The 24033-nt window shown below is 33.0% G+C and overlaps 1 protein-coding gene across 1 annotated transcript in view; it reads right to left on the bottom strand.

Annotated features, from left to right (window-relative positions):
* Positions 1–13046, bottom strand: part of LOC142319134 (esterase E4-like) — a 34671-nt gene extending 21625 nt beyond the window's left edge. The window contains exons 1-2 of the mRNA XM_075356084.1: positions 12820–13046; positions 1793–1996 (exon numbers count right to left, since the gene is read on the bottom strand). Of these exons, the coding sequence (XP_075212199.1) occupies positions 1793–1996; positions 12820–13029 (414 nt within the window). The 5' untranslated portion in view covers positions 13030–13046. The remainder of the gene's footprint in view (positions 1–1792; positions 1997–12819) is intronic.
* Between the last annotated feature and the right edge of the window lie 10987 nt (positions 13047–24033).

The raw sequence follows: 24033 nt of genomic DNA, 5'->3' as shown, positions 1-24033 counted from the left end.
ACTGTTCCTGAGATGTGTGGTTAATTGAAATCCAACCACCAAAGAACAGCGTTATCCACGATCTAGTATTCAAATCCATATAAAAGTAACTGCCTTTACTAGGATTTGAACCTTAGAACTTTGAAAGCAGCTGATTTGCAATGACGAGTTAACCACTAGACTAAGTTAGTGGGCTATTTACTATTGGTTCTAGGAGTTAACATACATAGTATAAATATAGTAAGAGTTATAAATAAATATAGTAAGGAATAGTTTTTCAGTAGGTTCCATGAAACCAATGAGTGTTTCCAAGAGGATTTTCAGGTAGCTGATAATTTTGCATGAACTCTTATCAATCCTATGGTGGAATACAATCATCACTATAATCACACATAATTTTGTAAAGCCTGAAATCAACGTCACTTGCAAACCGTGGAACATCTTTAGGGATCAGTTAAGTTGCGTAATAAGAAGACCCACCAGGTTGGTCTAATGTTGAGAGTTCCAACGTTCAAATCCTAGTAAAGCCAGTTACTTTTATACAGATTTGAATACTGGATCGTGGATTCCAGTGTTCTTTGGTGGTTTGGTTTCAATTAACCACACAACTCAAGAATGGTTGACCTGAGACTGTACAAGACTACACTTCACTTAGACTGTTACACTTCACTTAGTCACTTAGACTCATACATATCATCCTCTGCAGTAATACCTGATGGTAATTCCCAGAGGCTAAACAGAAAAAAAAAAGTTGTGTAATAAGCTCTGAGGAACAGCTTGCTATCACTTATAGTTATTTAGCAGAATTCATGTTTTGTCAGATAACTTCACCAGGCACAATTTTCAATAAAATTCGGAAAAGAACTGTGGAAACTTTTGTTGCTAATGATTAACATTTTAAGAAGATCTTTCAGAAATATATTAATACTTATTGTTGGTTTTTTGAGGGAGGGGATCGGAATAACTAGCTTGAGGTATTAACATCTTATTTATCCTAATACATTTGGTTTCTGGTTAAATGAAAATGATTTTCTTCGTAAAAACACATAAATGAATATGATATATATCTATATATATATATATATATTAATAGAGCAACCCAAGTACAGAACAATTGAAATAGGATGACTTAACTTATTTCATTACATAACAGAAGTGCCTTTGCAAATTTGATTCGCATCATCAGCTGCATACATTATACATGTATGTAATATATAAATAATTTTAAAAAAATTTTTAAATTATAATCCCAGGAAGAGATAAAAACATAAAATATAAAAAATTGTTTAAAATTACAAAGAGCTGCATACATTATACATATACGTAATATATATATATATATAATTTAAAAAAATTTTTAAATTACCATATAAAAAAGATCAGTTAATTAAAATTAACCAAGTCAAAATTAAAATGTAAAAATGTAATTGAAACAATGATAAAATAAATAATTAAAAATTAAAACTTTTAAAATAAAAACAAAACTTAAGCAAAGCAGTCATGTGCTAGCCATTTCACTGATTTTAATTTACTCAGTAAAGTAAATTCATATTACTACACAATATTTTTTAACCCTAAATATTTTTACAGCTAGATATTTTTAGATCCCAGGTAGTTTCATAATGATAAAAACTAGTGAAAATACAAACACTAGAACCTTGCAGAGATATTTCACTACTAAGAAATTGGTTCCAGAATAACTACTCCTTGAAGACTCCTACTAAATTACTGGACAGAAAGGGAAAGTCATTTGATTTATCTAGTTATTCATTTACATTCAAAATAAATGATATTAATAACATATATTACTTACATCTGGTGTAAATACGTTCAAATATAAGCAGTCTTCTGATCCAATAATAGAGGTCGGTGTTTGATCTGAAGGATAACTCTCATCTACTTTAAATGGTGTTTCTTTCAGTAAATCTAGCAAATTCTCTAACGATTTCTGAACACATTCATTGCCATCTTTTGAAGCATTCCAAACTCCATTCCACTTCCCAAATGGTACAGGACTCTGTTCAAAAGTAAATTATGGCAAGGTTATTGAATATTGCTTATGTATTTAATACTAACTGTAGGAATGGACACAGAGGGTTAATAAATGTCCAAAAGTCTTACAATTCAAAAGAAAATAATAATTCGTGACTAAATATCTAATTTTTAGCTTAATTATTTTGAATTTGTATCATATTAATGTTATTATAGTATTCAAAATCCAAAACATTATAGATTTAGACGTTTTTAGAAGTAGTTTTTAACAAATTAGAAGTTGGTCATAAAAAACATTCTTTAATAATATAACAGGTGTTCCAAAATTAAGGCGCGATAAATTGTACGCATTTCATTCAGAAGAGCGAATGACGGTCATTAAAATTCAATGCAAGAGAAAATGTTTTTCTGAGGCGGAATACAAATTAAGTAGAATTTTCAGTAGGAGAAACGCTTCAGATGAAACAACTGTGAAAAGCCAAGCTGAACAATCTGAAGAAATAGTTTCAGTTGGAGACTACAAAAAAGAGAACAGGCTGATCTCATACCGGCCGTTCAGCCGAAAAAATTGCTACTGTGAGCGACAGTGTGGCGGAGTGTTCCAAAATCTCACTGCACCTAAATATTTGCAGTCACTGCAACTAAATATTTCAAAAAGTACAATACAGTGGAAAAGATCTCAGCAAAATAACTGTATTCATATACATTAAAGATTCAGCTGACCAAGTAACTGAAGCCAGCCGTCCATTTGAAACCAGACATTTTACGATTGGGTGTTGAAGAATCAACAAGTGGACAAAGATTTTGCAAATAAATTATCTTTAGCGACGAGATCATTTCCTCCTGAATGTATATGTCAACAAGCAAAATTGTCATATTAGGATAAAAAAAAAATCCTCTCTGACATCCCAAACCAGAGGTTACACAAAAAAATTATATTGCTGCATATAAAGTTAAAATACGATAAATAGTTCATTCATTCCACTCCAACTGCCACGGGCGTCCTAATATCGTTAATTTCCAGCAAACCACTACGCTCTGGAATACACTACAGCTGCAGTTTTTTTTTTTTTTGACAAATAATAATTATTTTTGTCTATGTACGGTACTCATTCGACACATATCATATGATTTTATATACCATTAGCATGTACGCATAATGATATAAAACCATTATTAACGGTAAAATGAATGTTAATTGTAAAAATATAAAGTTGGTTTTGTAAAAACAAAACTTGTCCAGTTCCAAATTTAAATGCCGCAGTCGGTAGGACCCTTCAAATTGTATCAGCACGTTTGATATCAATTTTGATTTTCAAGTATTTAATGAAGGGAACTGAATAATTAGGATTCCTTTGAAATAATTAATGAATATAATTAACTTCTTTGTATTCAAACCATTTACAAGATGAACTACATAAACAACACTGCAAGGAATCAACGGATAACTTTGTCAATTTCAATAGTTTATGAAGTGCAACAAATCTGAAAAGTTAATGAATATAATTCTTAAATGAAGAGAAGTTATCGGACACTTCAGAAAATTATTGAACATAATTTTTGGGTTCGAGACTACGAAGAAGAATGCATCCAAACACCGTTCGTGAGCGCATATCATCTATCGCTGTATCTAGTCTAGTTTTTCAGTTTGATTGTTTTCAGAATGATTGTTTAATTTTTATCGTTTTAACAAAGATTAAAGCACCAGTTTTAAAATCAAGAAGAGGTAGTAATGTTCATGAATGGAATGACGTAAAATAAATTTTATTAAACAATCATTTAAACGAAGCGTTGAGAGCGTCGCTAAGGATTTCCAATTTCAAAAAGATAAATTTAATTTTGCAAATAATAATAGTAGTTATAGTAACGTGAAGAACATCGCTACTGCCAAAAATCAAAATAATTTTAAATTCAACCAAAAATAAACGCTGCAGTATCCTAACCTTAACCCTAATCACTACAAGAACTATATTCCCGAAAATTTAAATTTCCCAGCTAGACAACAATTCAATTATCCGCAACCAAATTATTAACAATCACCTCCTTTCCGTAACCCCAATAAAAACCGAAAATCCCAATCCAAAATGCTACAAGAAATCCGTATGAGAATCACAACCCAAATTACCGCAATACCTCCAAATAAACGATCAAAAATATATCAGGTGACAGGAAACAAAATTAAAGACGTATATGATAACCAATCAGACCCGTTTATTTAACAGATTAGATTATTTTGAATTCCAAAATGAAATTAGTATTGAAGATACAGACTATGAAGTAGACGAGTTTTATTTACAAACTGAAGTTAGCTTTGGAGAATTTGAAACCGATAATTTTTATTATAATTTACAAGACGTAGATAATCTTAGTTTAAAAAATAAAGAAATTAGATGATTTTAGTTTAAAAAATAAATATAATATAGAAAATGCATGGAATGTAAAAATAGTAAGTGATGATGACTTAAACGAAGAATATGATACTATGTTAGGTGAATTAAGTTTAGATGACTATGATGATAATTTTGTTACCGATAATTTTTTAGAGGATACAAGCCTCGGAATAAATCAATAAATAAAGATTTAATTGAAATAGATGAACCTAATCTAAGATTATTAAAATTAATGCACGGTCCCGAAACAATATATAATTACATTCAAAATTCTGTTAATTATAATAATAATTTGTCAGTGTATAATAATAATTATAAAAATAAAATAATCGTAAAAGAAAAAATAGCGCTGGTGGAAAAACTAAACTTAATTTTTGTGATGATAATATTAAAAATAATATAAAGCAGGATAACGTAATAAATAAATAAACGTAATAAATAAAGCAGGATAATAATTTAATAAATGAAAATGTAGAATTAAAATTAAAAGATTCTAAAGCAAATAATGAAATTACATATAATATAATAGCAAATGCAATATGCAGTATTAAAATTCCTGTTGAAAATATTGAAGACCGCGTAAACGTATTACGATACAGAAATCTGAATGGACTTTTAATACATACATCTACATATGAAGGTAGTATTTGAATAAATGAAGATATTAATGAAAAAATTACAGAAGATATTAGTTTTAAGTTGCCAAATACTAATGATATTAATATTAAAAATAATAATGATACTGATAATGAAAATAATGATATTATTGATGAAATGATTAAATGTAATAAGAGTATTAGTGAAAATAAGTTGTCGAATATAAATAATAGTAAACATGCTAAAAGTAGCAAGTCGTCGAAAAACAAGAAAACCGATAAAAATAGAAGTAAGAAATACAGTAAGGTTATTAATAAAAATAAGTTGCCGACAAACAGGAAAAATACCAATAATAATAAAGGAAAAATTAAAATTAATAATAATAAAACAGGTGAAGACAACATTATTTTTAAGAATGATAGTTATAAATATAGTAGTTGTAATATAATTTGTAAAATGAAAAAGGATATATTAGATATTAGGACCAAGTAAAAGGATTGGAAGAAGCGGAAGAAATAATCGTAAATATATTCTCGGATATAGGACACCGCTATGAAGAAAAAAATAATTTTGACTATGTATTAGAGAAAATTAAAATTTATAGGATGACTACTGATTGCATTGGTTTGAAGTTAGGTATTAAGAATATCATTGATAATTATTTTACTGTAATAAATGCGTAGAATAACTAAGATAATATTATTTAAATAAATATTGAGAAATTATGGCCAATTATTGAAACTTAACTGGCACATTATTTATAATAATCATTGAATTTAATGTTAGAATTATGAAATATATGCATATTATGAAGAATTAATACTAATTATTTGATTTAGTTAATGTTTAAATATTATTAAGATATTATTGTATACATGCTACGAAGAATTTTTGCCGAGTATTAATTGATGTTTAAATATTAGTTAAGAAGAATGTTTTAAAAATTTAGAATTTTAAGGAAGATTAAATATTATTAAAACACATTAGAGGTCCTTTAACTAGCAAAAAGGTTGAACTTAGAATGGAGTTCCATGGTGATTAGACATGTTTCTTTCAACTCCGTGCTAGTGTTCGTTTTTACGTTCTTTCAGTTTACTGTGCTAGTTTTTGTTTGTTATTATTTTTTGTTGGATTGGTTTGAGTTCACTTTTTTGCTTTTGTTCCCCGTTATTATTGTTTATTAATTTAATTAAACTTTATTTACATCTGAGTTGTTTACCATAGCAACGTAGGTTAACAGTGACTATCTCTGTTTCTGTTCTTTATATTTTGTTATGGTGGGTGTTGTTTATTATTTATTTATATTTATATTAATTATAGATTATATTATACGTGTGTGTCTGTATATATATATATATATATATATATACACACGCACACAGTATAATATAAATGATATATATATAATACATTTTCTGGCGTTTTACGTCTACTTTAGTCGATAAAACTCTATATTTACATAGTTTGTTTACAACAACTGTTTGTTACTTCTTTACTGTTGGCGTTGGAAGATTATCCTGTTCGTTTCTTCTGATGTCCTATTTCGAAGATCCGAAAAGTGAAGAGGACTGCCGTCCGGTTTCGAGGGGAACGGGGAGGCCGGTGTGAGATTGTAGACCTCGCAAATGTTCGTCTGATGACTCTGAATCTGGTCTCTCAGTGCGAGGCACTGATTCACCTTCTAGGAAGGGTCACCGCTCGAGCTCGTTGAAGGTAGTATCGGAGGATACCAGTCGGAAGACGCATTTTAAGAGGAAGGAAGATAGGGTTGCTCAGTTGAAAACCCGCCGGATTGCCGCAGCGGAGTACGTTGGTTCAGACTCTTCTTCGGGGGATGACAGTCCCGATCTCACGGACCGTTGTATGGTTCAAACGGAAGAGTGTTTTGTGGTGGAAGGCAAATCTAGCCTTAAGCGACAGAAATCGCTGTCTCCGCCGACAACGTCCTCGCCTGCCGTCTAACGGAGATCGTGTTCAGATGATGGTAGTTCTATGACTTTGACTGCTGAGTCGTGGTGATTATGGTCTTGATCTCCAGAACTGTGGGGCTTAGGAGACGTGCCCGGAGCTGCTGACCACGGGATTTGCAACTGTCCTGGAAGATCTATGTTCCCGAGCTGAGCTGTTGGATTCTCTCGTCAAACCGTGTTCTGAGGTTAAGCAGGATGTTAAGTCGACGTCTGCGGCCCTGGTTGGCTTAGTACAGCGGGTTAGGCTGATTATTTCAACCGGTTGGCTGAATGAACTACCTCGAAAGACCCGAGCGATCGCACAGACAGAGGGGTCTGAGAATCAGAGGTTATGTAGCGGTTGTAGAGTGGGAATAAGGCCAGGGTCTGATAAGGCCACCCAGACACTCAAAAGAATCGGATCTGACGATATAATCAGGAAACTGGAGGAGGGCATTGATGACGACGACGTTCCGATACTTGTTGCCAAACACTGGAGTGAGGAAGTTTTCAAGATTGTAAAAATGGCTAATACTTCATTCACAGACAAGGAAGGACGAGACCTTGTGTTAATACATGATTTGCGACCAATTTCAGCTAAACAGACGAGTAGAGCATACCGGATGGCACCAAGTGTCAGGAGATTGGAGGACAAGTCTGAGATTAAGAGTGGACTATTACTGGTTGACAGTCGTGGGGCCAAGGATGTATTCGGTGGTGAGGAGATAGATGTGGAGGTACTATCTATACGATAGTAGTGAACTGAGAGGATGTAGACGGGAAGATAGCCGACTGCTTCAGGAGCATCAAGAAACTATGAGTTATGGGAGTGAAAGCTCCTTTTGTGTCCTCGGTTGGTAGAGAGACTATTGATTTTGAGCTTAGCTGTAGCAAAGGCACGGATTAGGATGAGCTGAGTATTCAGAGTGGGAGTGGGAACTGGTATAATTAAGGAAGTAAATGCAGGGGGTGCAGAAGTATATTGGTGGACTCCCGAACTCGCCGAATTGAGAAGAAGATGTGTGATGAGTAGGCGCTGAATCAAGAGAACGCAGAGGCGGGGTGAGAACATCGAAGAGGAGCTCGGAATGTTAAGATTTGCTAGACGGAACTTTCGTGGAGCAATTCCTGCGTTCAAAAAACCCAAGGGGCAGCAATTGTGTGATGCTGTGGAAGTTGATCACTGGGATGACGCCTATCGTATCGTCACAAAAAAGTTTGGAAGACGGCTGCCACTCCTCACCGAAGATGAGCTGAGGAAAAGCATTGATGAACTGTTTTCGAAAGGAATAGAGTTTCAAAGGGAGGAGATTGTGGTGGAATCAATGGTCTCTTACTCGCTGCAGGACCTAAGTGAGGCGGCTAAGTTGATTAAAGGCGGCAAGACTCCTGGGCCGGATGGAATCCCCCGGAGGTAGTAAAAATTGTGGCCCAGACGGTGCCTGATGTGGTATTGCGTGCAATGAATATGATGTTGGAGATGGAATGGATACCTGAACGGTGAAGGGGTGCAAGGTTAGTGATGTTAAGGAAGAATGGTGGTCCTACGGGGCTCAGATATCATTTCGACCATTTTGTTTATTGAATTGCTTCGCGAAGTTATTTGAAAGACACGTTCTTCGAAGACTAAACGATGACGTAGAGATGGCAGAGGGACTTCATGAGGACCAATTTGGTTTTTGGCCCGGACGCTCGGCGATTGATGCGATAGGGCCAGTGATGAATATTATTCAATCAGCTACACAAGGAACACGGAAGACGATAGAGATAGCAACGGTCATGATGTTAGATATACGTAATGCGTTTAATGAACTGCCATGGGAAGTTATATTTCGTGAACTCGAAGCCAGACGAATCCCGGCATACCTGCGAAGTGTGTTGCAAGAATATTTTAAGGACAGATTCGTGGTGGGCAGGTCGGAAGGTGGTGAAACGAAATTTTCGGTGGAGAGGGGTGTCCCTCAGGGTTCGGTGTTGGATCCGGTCTTGTGGAGCATTGCTTTCGATAATGTTCTAAGGCATCACTACCAGGCGGGCGTCACCCCGGTGGCGTTTTCCGATGATTTGGCACTTGTGATTGTGCGCAAAACAGAAGAGGAACTAATGGCGGCCGGTGAAGAAGCGGCTAACATGGTTAAGAGGTGGCTAATAGTTCATGGTCTACGGCTCGCTGAAGATAAAGTGAAAGTGGTTGATATGGCTGGAAAACGCAGACCGCATCCATTGCATTTTAGAGTGCGACACACGATCGTCCACCCTAGTCCAGCCGCGAAGTATTTAGGCGTGTGGCTGGACAAGAACCGATCCTTTAATATACATGTTGAGGAGGCGGCGAGAAAGGACGAAAATGTGGTGAAGGCGCTCAGCAACATGATGAGGAATAAGGGCGGTCCTCAGATTGGTAAGACGAAACTGTTGGCCAGTGTGCACTCTTCGGTGGTGTTATATGGAGTTGCTGTGTGGCTGGAAGTGTTGTCGTGGGCCAGGAATGTGAGGCGTTTTGTTATGCAACACCGTAGGCTAAATATACGTATTATCGCAGGGTATCGTACGATCAGCGCCGAGGCGGCATCGGTTGTAGCTGGAATACCGCCCATAGACTTACAAGCGCAAATGAGAGCTTCAATAGTGAATGGACGGGACAGAAAGGAAGCAACTGACGGTCTTTAAATGGCTTGGCGGGACAGATGGCGAGATTCAGACAAAGGAAGGTGGACCTATAGGCTCAAAAGCGATGTCAGGAACTGGGTGGAGCGAAAGCATGCATGGTAACAAGGCTACGAATTCCTCAGTTCCTGTCTGGACATGGATGTTTTCGGGACTATCTCTACAGGATGGGCAGAAACCATACAAGTCGCTGTAACGATTGCTGCGGACTGGATTCAGTAGAGCACGTGGTGTGTTTTTGCCGCAACTTAAAATTAGTGCTCGGGGATCAGGGTGTGGAGGGGGCCAACAATATAATCGAGATGATGCTCAGCAACAGCAACAAATGGGGATGTATCTTGACTACGATCACATCAATAATAGAAGGGAAAGCGAATGAAGGGAGGCGACGACAGGCTGAACAGATGCGGATCTATGACGGGTGAACATGGGAGGCCAGCTTCTGGGGGTGGGCGGCGGGGGCTCCTCGGAGTCGTCGCTTGTCGATTAACCCCAGGGGACGCCTTCCGGTCATACGGATTCGGATAGTAGAGTGCCTGGGAAATCATGTAGGGACTGTACATACCATATGGCTTAGATCCGGCCCCTGCATGATAGGGGAGGAAGTTTTTTAGCGGGTGAGAGCCCCGCATTGCCATCAGTTCGAGCCTGACTGCAGCTGGCAGAGCTTTTTCCTCCCCCTACGGAAAGAGAACTAATTATAAATAATAAAAAGAGAACTAATAATAAACTAGCACAAATAATATTAAAATATATTAAACACAACATATGATAAACATTAAACACAAATTTATTATTAAATATTTTACTAATTATATCTTCTAAATGTAATTTTAATCATCAGTTATGTTATCCTTTCCTAAATTCAAAGCGCTAGTTAATTATTTTTGTAACTTGGTTCCTTTTTTTAATTTTGGATGCCCCTGTCAGATTGTTCCAATAAATTTCTATATCGGAAAATTGGTTCTTCAGATAAAAAAATATCTTTAGATAGTTCAAAACATTTAGATAATCAAAAATATTTAATATATCTTCCTAATTAGCCTTGAACATTTAATATTACACAATTCACAACATTTAAAACATTTAAGCATTTGTATATCCTGCTAGTCTATTTATCCTTGACCCTGACCAGTTCAATATAATCTACAATCATTACATCTGTTTTTCTTCATTTAAAAATAAATTAATTGATATGTAAAGCTTCCTTTTAAATAAACAAAATATTTTTTTCACAAAAAATAATGTATAATATTTTAAGCAATCCTCATAGCAATACATCTTCATAATAATATTTTAATATCAAAACATATTTAAATAATTCGTATAATTCATATTGTAAATCATTTTTAAAATAATTCATTCAGAAACATATCTTCAAATAAAATGATGTTGAATATGTAACTGATAGTAGTATCTTTTTATTACACGTTAGTCATTCTGTATTAAAATATTTTCTAACATATTTATTTTATTAAAAAGTGTAACAAATTATTCCATAATTTTATAAATATTCATCAGTTACTACTCTGTAAACTTATTACTTTTAATTTAATAATTATATATATATCATTCATGATTTTATTATTATTTTATAATTATAACATTCGTTCGCCAATTAACTCAAAAGTATATTTCAAAAGTATTTTCTCCCTTATAACATAATTAATTCTTCTAGAATAAAAATATTTATTACATTTTAGTAATATCTTTAAATTACACCTTTCGTGTCCCAGTTAAATCCTTTTAATTATAATATGATTTTTTCCATATTAAAACACAATATATATTTTAATATAATTTCTTCAGCCCATGTACGGTACGCTTTCGATTCACCTGGTACTATTTTATAAATCATTAGCATGTACGGATAATGATGTAAAACTATTTAAGTCCATATTAAATAGTTAACAATTAATTATTAACAGGTAAATGAATATTACTTGTATAAAAATAATATTCTTTTTTTTTAAAACAGAACTTGCTGAGTTCGAAACTTAATATATTCGAATATATGTTCGAAGCTTTCATATCCGTAATGCACTCGTAATATACGTAATGTACACTTGATTTACTCTTATTCAGCATACGTTATGAGCATATCTTAAATAAAACAGACCGAAGAAAAAATGCAATAAATTGTTAATTCTTCTCCATTCATAAACATAAGTAAACGGAACAAAAATATTTTGACCTTTCAATTGCAAAATAAAAAAAAATAGCAGCATATAAAAATAAATAAAACATATTTATATTAAAATCGAATACATAACATTTTAAAGGCTGCATTTAGACCTACGTATACATGAATAGATTTGTTTAATCATAATTTACGGACTAAATTCACTGAAAAAATATATTTCTGATTAAATGCAATTTTTTTTTGTAGCTATCTTGCTTTTACTAATTAATAATTACTTATGCGCAGCAGTTAAGAACAATAAATAAAAATGGATTTTATTTTATCACGTGTTGCATGTTGAAATAAAGTTTCCATCTAACAATTACTTTACAGAATTTTATTAGAGTAGATACGAAGAATGATTACTACAATGTCGGAACGATTATTCAGTTTGTTGAGTCGTCGACAGCAATTTATATATCACGATTAGTGATATCCTTACAGATTGTATCACTTACATCACTAAAACTCTTGTGACGTTTTCCTCCGGTCTCCGGAAGGAATACCGAATATACACGCCGACTATTCTATCGAGACATTACTCCTGGTAATCTAAACTGAACGATAATTTATCCGATTTTTGTCCAATATTTCATTTTTAATTTACGAATGATTGATGATTACCTGATTTATTATTACAATTAAATCTTAAATGATGATTATCATGTTAATAATTAATTCCTCGTGACAAAATTTTAACCAAAATTACAGAAGATAATTATTGAACAAGAACAATAAAAATAATTATAATAAAAATAAAAAGCACAATTTAACACTATAGCCCACTCAATTGAACAAGATTTTATATCAATTCACAACAACGATAACTATAACGTACTAACGAAAACATACGCACGCTCATCCTGTATCATGTTTTGTGAACCCAACCGGATTAAAAACCTGTAGCATCTTTACTAAACAAACTACTTAAAATCACTCGTTATATTACGTTTGGAATATAGAACGTTAAAAATGTTTTTACCTAGTGAATGAGGTAGAATTTTAATTTTTACAGTAATTAAGCATTATGTCTATATTTACTTAAGAAGAAAAGAAGTCTCACCTTGAATCTCAGGTCTCCGATCGGTGGCCTTGCAAAAGGTATTCCGAGGAACGCTTGAATTTCGTTGCCATTTACTGTTTTCTTAATTATACCTTGAATATCACCTTGAGGTGTTGAAATTATCTCTGCAATCACAATTTTTAATGATAATAAACTTAATATTATGACTTTTAGACTACTTGAGTTACTGCTACATTTTGACGAGTACATTGTTAAGCTGCAAGCTCGTAACTACACACTAATTTCACATCGTTGAGTCTCTTATATTTATACTGATATAACATGAGTGGTGGAGAGATAGTATAACAAAAAATGTTAATAATTGTTTTCTTTCTTCTTCTTCTTTTTATTATTTTGTTGATAATAGAATTTCCAAGAATACTTCTAATTACAAGGTTTGTCACCTATGAATAATATTACTTTATTTCATTGTTAGAATTGATCTTCAAAATTCATGGAATCGGAATCTATTAATTCGATTATTATTTTTTAATCATTAAATCCATAATATGAAATCGGCAAAAACTATTTATATGTAACAATATACTACATTTTTTAACTGTTGTTATACTTTAAGTTGGATAAATAAGTGTATAGTAGATAATTCTTATATTACACCCGACTTCCAGCTTGAATCTTCTCTAATGGGATGCGTTTTTACGAAATTCTGATAAAGCTTTGCTGAAGTTTAAACCAATCCCATAGTAATCGCCTTTCTTTCAATAAATTGAATTTATGTATCATACAAAATAAACTGGATGACGAATTGTAAACAGGTTCACTGATGGATCATTCGTTAGATCCGAAAATATTCATTATTAAATTAAAACATTAGATCGTTGGTTGAAGCTTCACCTATCACTTCCCCAGCTGTTTCTAATCAGTTACAAAAGATATATTTTTACCCGAATGTGAATCTCATGTATAAGTCGGTATATCTACGGCTCTGTAAATCTGAAGTGGCTGCCACAACGCTTAATTATCATTAAAAAGGTAGTAAACAATTTATCTTAATTGCATATTGCGTACATAGTAGTTTGAAAAATAAAAATTGAAAAAAATTGTCTCGACCAAATATCATTAAAAAAATTAAATAAATTTGAAAATGATTCTCATCGCTGTCATTATCATCTAAAAAAGATTGGGTTCGTATGACTTGTTCTGGTATTCAACGGTTTTTTGGTCTCCAATTGGCTTACACAATCTTCCAATTGGCTTGTATACAATCCACAAAAAAGGGTCTATGAGCTCAAGTGCGCAGCTACCAACTCATACTCCTTTCAAGTATTGCTACTAAGAGCTCTTCTTCACAAAGTTTCCTGCCATTATTTAATCTTTGTTTTCTTTTTTTGACGCATCGTATGAACAAATCTGGAATAAATATATGTACTGGTCAATCACTGATTCTTGCAGATATTCCACTACTTGATTCAGAAGCCTCCAGATTACAATGACGTCAGTTTCTCGATCAAATAAAGTTTAAAATACCAATTTTAAAAAAACGTTCCATATGATTTACTAGCTTTTGTCCTATTTTTATCTTTGCACGAACTGATGCTGCACTTTCAAAATTTCAATGAGGCATAGAAATATTTTATACCATTTTTTTGCTTATCTTTTTAATCGTTTAAGCTTCTCGTTCGTAGAGGAACGAGACTAAGACAATATAGTCTTATTATGTTACTATGTGCCTTATGGAACGAAATAAATTGAAAAATGAATTTTATCTAAAGTAAAAGGAGGAGTGGTTGAGATTACAGACAAGTAACAGATTTTAATTTTTCTCTAAATAAGCCGATATTAGTGTAGTTAAATCTGACACGATTAATAACAAATAACATTTAACAAAATAATGTTAATCTGTAACCTGCAATAAATAATTACTTTCTGATTTATAACAAACAAAATGCATTACATTCATTTAAAACAAGAATTCATGATTTCATTTTATAAACAAAAATATCTAACGGGTTTTCATTCGGCACGACGTACTAAAAAAATGATGGGAGGTTTTTTAATTCTTTGGGGAAAATGTTAACGTCGTATTTCCATCGGTAAAATTTCATATTTTCTAATCGGTGAGATCTCCTTACGAATGATAAAAACTTCCATTTGATGGTTGGTTAAGTTAGGTGTGCTTTGATTTTGCTGAACTATTCAGTATAGCGATTCATCAAATTAGTCCTATGACGTGACCGACAAAAATTTCCTATTTATAAAAATAGGAAATTTTTGTCGTTTTTTTTGTCATTTATTATAAGTATATTCTGACCGTCAGATTTATACTTCTAATTTTCTCTATTGTAAGAGAGAACATTTGAAAACTAGAGAACGTGTACACAAATTAAGATTTAATTATATCAACCAAAAAGCGATTAAATAACTGGCTACAAAAAACAAATAAACGAAATAATGATCATCTCCGACTTAGGGAGAATAATGTCAGAGGAGTAATGAACTAAACGATAATAATGTTTTGCAATTTATTAGACTGGGCATGTATGCCTCAGAGTATATGCTGTTCTTGTGAGGGTCTATTTTTCAGTCACTCAGGCTCTATTTTTCAGTTAACTTTAATGTGGATAAAATTAAACAGAAATTCCAGAATAGTTAAATAAAAGTAAGCTAGAAAATTCAAAAATAATAAGATTTAAATTACAATTTTCAATTAATATTAAATAATCAAATGTTTCACCAAATCTGTTACATTTGCACATTTGTAATAGTGCCTATTGAATTACAAATACACAGTTTTAAAAGTACATAAAATTTTATTTCACTACTAACTTCTGATTCTTTTTCATATATATATTTTTTTATTGAATAATTATTTATTGTAAAGATATTTTTATTATCACGGGTTAATTATTATTATTAATAAATCAATATATTTAAATTGAAAAAAAATTTAAAAAAAGGAAGAAAAAGATATGCCTTCCCTTATAAGATTCAAATATATCATTAATTAAAATTTCATTTAGTTATAACTCTGGAACCGATGAAAATAAGTATCACTTAGGATATATCGTTGAAAATCTCTCAACGAGGGCTTATTACTCTGCAGTAGTTGAGAAAAATTCCAAAATCCAAATTTTTTGGATTGGACTTTTTTGGACACTTTAGGTTCAGTCAATTGCAACAAAAGGATAGGTGCACAAACAAGAGTCCTAATTCCAAAATTTCAAAATACTACGGTTAATCGTTTTTGAGTTATGTGAGATAAATACGTACGCGAGATAAACGTACAGTCGTCACGCCGAAACTAGTCAAAATGGATTCAGGGATGGACAGAATGGATATTTCTGTTGAAATCTGAAATTTTTTGCGGTGACAATATTTCCTTTACTTCGTACAAGGAAGTAAAAATTAAAAATTACACCTATTGAAATATGACGTCAATTGATGAAATATTAAAATGAAAAATTAATTAAATAATGAATAAATAAGTTATACTTTATTTGTGGTTTTTATTTAGGTTTAATGTGTGTGTGTGTGTGTGTGTAAAATAATCCATATTTTTATATTCTGGTATATAATTTTTAACTTTAAATTTTTGATTTTAAATGTAAAAAAATAAATATTGGCATATAAAATAAAATATTACTCTCAAAAAGAGCTACCGGTAGGCCGACCTGCCATGCCAGTATATAGCTGGTAGGCGGGAAGGCCTATTTGAGTATAAGACACTCCCCTGGATGGGGTATTACCAACAAGTCGGTCCGGCCCAGGGGAGCTGAGAGAAAAAAAATGGGAAAAAAAGTACGTATTAAAGAGGCGGAGAATGCGAAACAATTTACAGCTGTTCTACGAGTCAAGGCAGCCGACCTACAAGTAGACCTGAAGACACGCGAAGATAGGAAGGCTGTCGTCTACATCAAAGACAGCGCTGTAAACACAAGTGAACAAGAAGTCAGAGAGGCTGTAGCAAATATCATCGGTGTTAATGACGAGATTTGCATCACTTCGGTAAGGAAGGCATTTGGTAAAACAGAATGTCACAATTTTAACGGCGTACAGGGCTACCAATATCTTGATTAAGAATCGAATACGTATAAAGTGGGTCCATTGTCGGGCCTACACACGAGAAGGGAGTAAAAGGTGTTATCGTTGCTGCAGTGATGGCACAGGAGTGGCGAATGTCGGGTGCCCGACAGGACTGAGGGTTGTTACAATTGTGGCGGAAAAGGATACCAGATAAAAGAAAGTCGAGAGCCGAAATTATGTATAGGCTGTGGGAGTAGAGATCAGCGCACCGGAGGCGCGACTGCGGCACTACTCGCAATGCTTAGGATTGCGTTGGATAAATTATCCAACGCAAGTCTCAGTATAGTCTCTCACAATCTGGTGGGAGAGTTGGCTGGAGGTCTCTGTGTAGATTTTTTAATTACTAATGAGCCGAATAGACAGCAAGCCGAATAGACTTGCTGCCGAATACTGCAGCAAGGAGCGATTGGTGTACCGATGTGTGGGGCGACGTAGCGGTACAGAACGTCAGTGGCATGTTTGGATTCCTGCTTTTTCTTAGAGGTCCAGGACTGATTGTCCTCGAGTTGTTGAATGCAGTACTCATTGGTGTTTACATCAGCCCAAATTGTAACTTAGTCGAGTTCGAAGAACATATGACGAAGTTACACAAAGTCACAGTAAGGTAGCCTAAAAAGTCATCCTGATGGGTGATGTGAATTGCAAGTCAGTCGTTACAGGCAGCCGATATACCAATCGACGAGGCAAGTTACTAGCAGACCTAATTCAAATGGCAGAGATGTTTTATATCAATGACCACACGCCCGCTTACGAGGCAAGAGGCCATGTTTCTGTGCTGGATCTGAAACAATGCTTGATGGGGGCTGGTACCATAATAGTTGTCACTGGAGAGTCTTAACTGAGGAGACCGCAAGCGACCACTTGGCTACGCTTTTGGAGAAAGACGTATTGTTTCATACGGCCAATACCCAGAGACTCACTAGATTGACACAAACGCAGGTGGCTATAATGGTCGCGAAAATGGAGGACAAAATCAGTGATGGCAGATCACTCACGCCAGATGTTCTCCAAGAACTGATAATCCAGGAGATATCTCAAATACCGAGCAGACATAAGAATCTAAACATGCATACAGGTGGTCTGACAGCATCGCGACGAAGAGACAGGAACTGCAACGACTAAGACGTCCTAAACAACGTCTTAAGATAACCGGGAGAGAGGCCTATGAAGAGGCAGTGCTCAGTTATGTGAATTATAGGCGTTCAGTCAATTATGTCCTTAAGCAGGCCAACACTGAAAAATGGCGTGAGCTTTGCGGAGACTTAGATGTAGGCCCGTGGGGTGGACTTATCAAATATCTATGAAGCGTTTCGATAGACGATTGCCCATCCTCACGGAGGAGCAAGCGAGCGAACAGATTACCAAACTTTTTTTCTGTGCTATTAACGATATTACTGATGTTATTGATTGCAAAGTAAAACGCTTCTCATAAGAAGAGGTGTCTAAGGCTTTAGCCAGATTTAACAAGAAGAAGGGCCCCGTTCCGGATGGCACACCGGCGGCGGTTTTAAAGGGTTTAATGTTAAAAGTATCATGGGAAATGACAGATGTACTGAACTACGGTCTTGAGATGCTTCCCGGGAAACATTTGGAAGGAATTGCGCCTTGTCTTCCTCCCCAAACATGATAGAGAAGGCGAAGATGTCGAGTATCGCCCATTATGTTTTATTTACAATGTCGGCAAATCAGTCGAAAGGATGCTGGTGTCCCGCATAGTACTAGACCGGATATTATTCTAAAAAGAATTAATATACTGAATAAGATTAACGGCTTCAAATTTTGATATTATTTTATTATTCACGTTTCATGCATTATCCTAATTGTTGCGTTCCTTTTACTGTTTCAAGTTTATTCCTATTAATATCTTAGTTTTCATCAAAGTTTTAACTCTAGTTGCTATATTTAAACATCCAAGAAGAAGCCTCTTATTATTTTATCGGGTGATGATAACGCGAAAACGTGTTTCGCTGAAAAAAAAAGAAAAATACTATATTTAATATTAAATAAATTGTATTTTTCATTCTTGTTTTCAAATAGTAAACAATAACTTTTTTCCTTATTTTAAAAGGGTTTAAATTTGAGCTTATGGCATCATAGTATAAAAATAGCATTAGAGACATGGAAGACTGGTATTATTAAATATGTTAATTGCTTTTATTTAAATTTAAAATTACTAATAAACATAAATTAACAATTATTGAATTTTTATTAATCAAAATAATAAGCATGTTACATAATATTCAAATTGATACTCAATAATCAACAAGATAACAAGATTATCACTCAGTTTTAACTAATACATTCTTTGATGTTATTTTATCTCTCCATCCCAGATTCTTCCAGAAGTTGTTTCTTTCTTTAAAAACCCCATTTTCCATTCTTGTTTTGCCGTATTCAATATGATATTGAATATCATATTGGGAATATCATAAATGGGAATTCATCCCATTTATTGTCCGTTAAGTTTGAAATTGGATTTCTGGAAAAAAGTACATCATACATAATACTCTATTGTAGAGGAATGTACCTGCAGTACCACTATAAGCTGCCGATACTAACCCTTCTAACCTTAAAGACCATGGTTTTTAGTCCTTAATTAGTTTACTGGTTAATGTTACTAAATATTATTTTAGAAATAAATATCAAAATTAGCTTTCTAGTTTAAAATAGCTCTTGTCCTTTTACTTTTTGCTGAATATACATATATATTTTTTTAATTAGTTACATCGACATTATTTGCCGAAAAATTGCGATTCGCTGTAAAAACTTACTTAATACACAAACACACACATACACGTGCGTGCACGTACGCATACATACATTGTTATTATATATATATTATTAATTTCAGCATTTCCAAATATGAACTGGTATTATGAGATTCATTTATCCACTTTCACTGTTATGTATATTTTATTAAATAGTAATCTTGAAGAGTGTTTTTCATAGAAAATATAGTACTTGTTCATAACGATGAAATTCTTTAAGTTTATTATTAACATTTTTTTTTTTTTTTTTTAATTTTAAGAGATATCAATACTCATTCATATGTCCCACAGAATAAGCAGTGAATAACGGATATAGCAGAGCCATCACACTTATTTCGAAATTATGATAAAAAAATAGTAACAGTAACGGTTAAATTAAGAAGTCTTGCCAACAGTTTTTTGATGATAATGAATGCTTAATTTTAATAGTAAACTCTAGTAGAAAGTATTTTAACCAGCAAGCCAGTTCTTCATGAATGTTAAATTACCTTAAATAATAATTTAAGTAACTAAATCTTACAAATAATTATATTACAAGTGTCATAGAAAAAGAACATACTGATTAAAATCTGTTGTAATATTTACCCATATTTAGCAAAATTTGTCCACATTCTAACCATTTCTTCTGACATTCTTTAATCATTCCCTTCCAGCATTTTCTTTTCTGTTATGGAAGTTAACTTAAATGGGAATAAAAAGGTATTATCTTCTGCATAAGACACACCTACATTTTATTACTAAATTCTATGTCAGAGATAACCCTGACAGTTTTCAGAATGATTGTTTAATTTTTATCGTTTTAACAAAGATTAAAGCACCAGTTTTAAAATCAATAAGAGGTAGTAATGTTCATGAATGGAACGACATAAAACAAATTTTATTAAACAATCATTGAAACGAAGCGTTAAGTGCGTCGCTAAGGATTTCTAATTTAAAGTAAATTAATTTAATTTTGCAAATAATAATAGTAGTAATAGTAACGTTAAAAACATCGCTACTGCTAAAAATCCAAATAATTTTAAATTCAACCAAAAACAAATGCCGCAATATGCTAACCAATATCCAAATTACTACCAGAACTATATTCCCGAAATTAATTTTCCAGTTAGACAACAATTCAATTACACGCAACCTAATTATTAACAATGACCCACTTTCCGCAACCCCCAAAAAACCGAAAATCCCAATCCAAAATACAATAAGAAACTCGTATGAAAATCACAACCCAAATTTCCGCAATACCTCCGAATAAACGATTAATAATATATTAGATGACAGGAAACCAAATTAAAGATGTATATGATAACCAATTAAATTTATTTATTAGCAGATTTATTATTAACCATATTTATTTATTAACCAAATTAATTTATTTATTTAACAGATTAGATTATTTTGAATTCTAAAACGAAATTAGTATTGAAGATACAGGTTATGAATTAGACAATTTCTATTTACAAAATGAAGTTAGCTTTGAAGAATTTGAAACCGATAATTTTTATTATAATTTGGAAAATGAAAATAATGTATCGTATGAAGAATCGAAAGCAATGAATTATGTATAGATGAAGAGTCAGATGTGGAATTTGAAACCGATAATTTTTATTGTAATTTAGAAGACGTAGATGATCTTAGTTTAAAAAATAAATATAGTATAGAAAATACATGGACTGTAAGAATAATAAGTGATGATGAATTAGACGAAGAATATGATCCTATGTTCGGTGAATTTAGTTTAGATGACTATGATAATTTTGACACCGATAATTATTTAGAGGATACAAGCCTCAGAAGAAATCAATAAATACAGTTTTAATTGAAATAGATGAACGTAATCTAAGATTATTAAAATTAATTAATGCACTGTCCCAAAACAAAAGATAATTACATTCAAAATTTTGTTAATTATAGTTATAATTTGCCAATGTATAATAATTATAAAAATAAAAATAATCGTCGAATCATAATTTTTGTAACAATAATATTAAAAATTATAAAAAAAAGGATAATGTAAATAATAATGTAATAAATGAGAATGTAGAATTAAAATTAAATGATACTAAAGCAAATGCAACGTGTAATATTAAAATTCCTACTGAAAACATTAAAAACGGCGTAGGCGTATTAGGATACCGGAATCTGAATGGACTTGTAATACAGAGATGTTCGGTAGAGGTCAAGGACGGCGAGGTCTACTGTTTATTAACAAATCCCACGTCAGAAGACAAGAAATTAAAAAAAAAAAAAAAAAATTATGTTAAGCCAATAACTAATATTAATAGTGCTCAATTACAGAGTATTAAAATGAAATACAAACTAATTTTAGTAAGCTGACAAAAATTAGTGATGGAATGAAGAAATAAATAAGGAAAAAATGATTAAAAATTTTATTGAAATTAATAATCAAGGAAATATTGGAGATAGTGATATAATTTGCCAAATAAAAAGGATTGTGTTATAGGAAATAGCAATACTAATGCTGATAATGTTAATAGTAAGATATGTGTAAATAGCGAAAATATGTTGCCATTGTAAGATAATGAAATCGATAATAATAAGAAATATGAAGATAACAATTATATGTTGCCAAATATTGATGGTAGTGTAAATAATGAATGCGTATTACCAAATATTAATGTTGTTGATGAGAATAATTGTAGCAAGAAGAAATGTTAGAATGATAATAATATGTTGCCGAAAGTAAGTGAAGTCAGTAAGGATATTATCGATGAGAATAATGATAATAATAATTATTATAAATAATAATAATTTGTTATTTGAGTTGTTTGTTAATAAAACAACTCGGATTAATAGAACTGTTTATTGTTATGAGTAGCAGAGACTAGCTTACCACTGAGTAATTACTGTTCCTTTCTTTTTGTATGATTATACTGATAAGACAAAAAAAAATATTTTAATGTTTCTCTAAGTGTGATACCATTTCTTGAATTGTTTTTTTGCGTACATTATAGAACTGTAAATACAATTTCTCTACCACCCTTAATTTTAAATAAATTACACTTCAAAAAAAATTAAGGGAAAATATAGTTAAAATCTGTAAAATTTATAATTTAGCATGGCTATACCTGTTTGAATGATTTCGCTGATGTTTTTCTTTTATAAATAGCTTCAGGCACATCTGAATTAATGTCCAACAGTAATCGCCTAGTATGTTAGTATTCCAATTCCCTTTACAGCAGCTTTCCATCACCAAAATGTCTTTGTGGAAACATTCAGTGTTCATCACTTACGCCTCCAAGGTTGTCCAGGAAAAAATCCAGATGCGAGTGGAGGATATGTATTTTCAAAGACATATTACATCCATAGCTCTGTATGAAGTAAGCTGATTAACAATATCATGGTAATTGTTGGATTTTTATTTGCCGAGAAAATTTTTGCAAACATCTTTAAATGAAGTCCAAGCTGCACTTTCTACATTATTTAACATCGAGTTAAATACGAGGGTTATTTTTTTTTCAAGGTCCGATCGGTCACGAAATTAAAACCACAGTGAAAATAAAAAATTTTTTATTTGTAACAAGTACTTACATAGTTACGCTATTTCTCTACATAGTCGCCACTCCGATTTAGACATTTGTCGTAGCGTGGTACCAACTTTCCAATACCCTCGTCATAGAACGGAGCCGCCTGTGTTTTCAGCCATGTTTCTACACTGGTCTGCAGCTCGATGTCAGTGCCAAAATGTTGTCATCCTAGCCAGCGTTTCATGTGAGCAAACAGGTGAAAATCAAATAAAGCCAAGTCTGGGCTGTATGGTGGGTGATCAAACACTTCCCAACGAAAATACTGCAGGAGCTTCTTTGTTACAGCTGCAGTGTGTAGCCGAGCTTTATCATGGAGAAAGAAAATGCCTAATGACAACATTCCTCTCTGCTTATTCTGAATTGCCCTTCGTAGACGTTGAAGAGTCACGCAGTATGAGGCTGTAGTGATGGTCATGCCATGTTCCATGATTTCCACCAAGAGAACTGCATACCGGTCCCAGAACACAGTAGCCAAACGCTTTCTGTTGGAGAAGGTTCGCTTGAACCTCTTTGGTTTACTGGGAGAATGAGAATGCATCCACTCTTTGGGTTGTTCTTTTCTTTCTTCAGTTTCAATATGGACCCATGTCTCGTCCCCTGTGACAATTTTGTTCAAAAAATCTTCTCCTTCATTGTGGTAGCGCTGGAGAAACGTTAGGGAGGCGTCCATTCTCATTGTTTTGTGATGGTCGGACAGCATCTTGGAAACCCATCTCGCACACAGTTTGCGGTACTGAACCTCTCTCACAATGGTTTAGAGAGCTGATCTTGAAATTTCAGGAAACGAATCACTCAATACGGAAATTGTGAACCGACGATTTTCTCGAATTGCCTCATTCACTCGCTCAACGAGATCA

Source organism: Lycorma delicatula, chromosome 2, assembly GCF_047948215.1.
Source record: "Lycorma delicatula isolate Av1 chromosome 2, ASM4794821v1, whole genome shotgun sequence".
NCBI lineage: Eukaryota > Metazoa > Arthropoda > Insecta > Hemiptera > Fulgoridae > Lycorma > Lycorma delicatula.
Note: the sequence above shows the minus strand (reverse complement) of the source record. Positions and strands in the feature narration are given on the sequence as shown.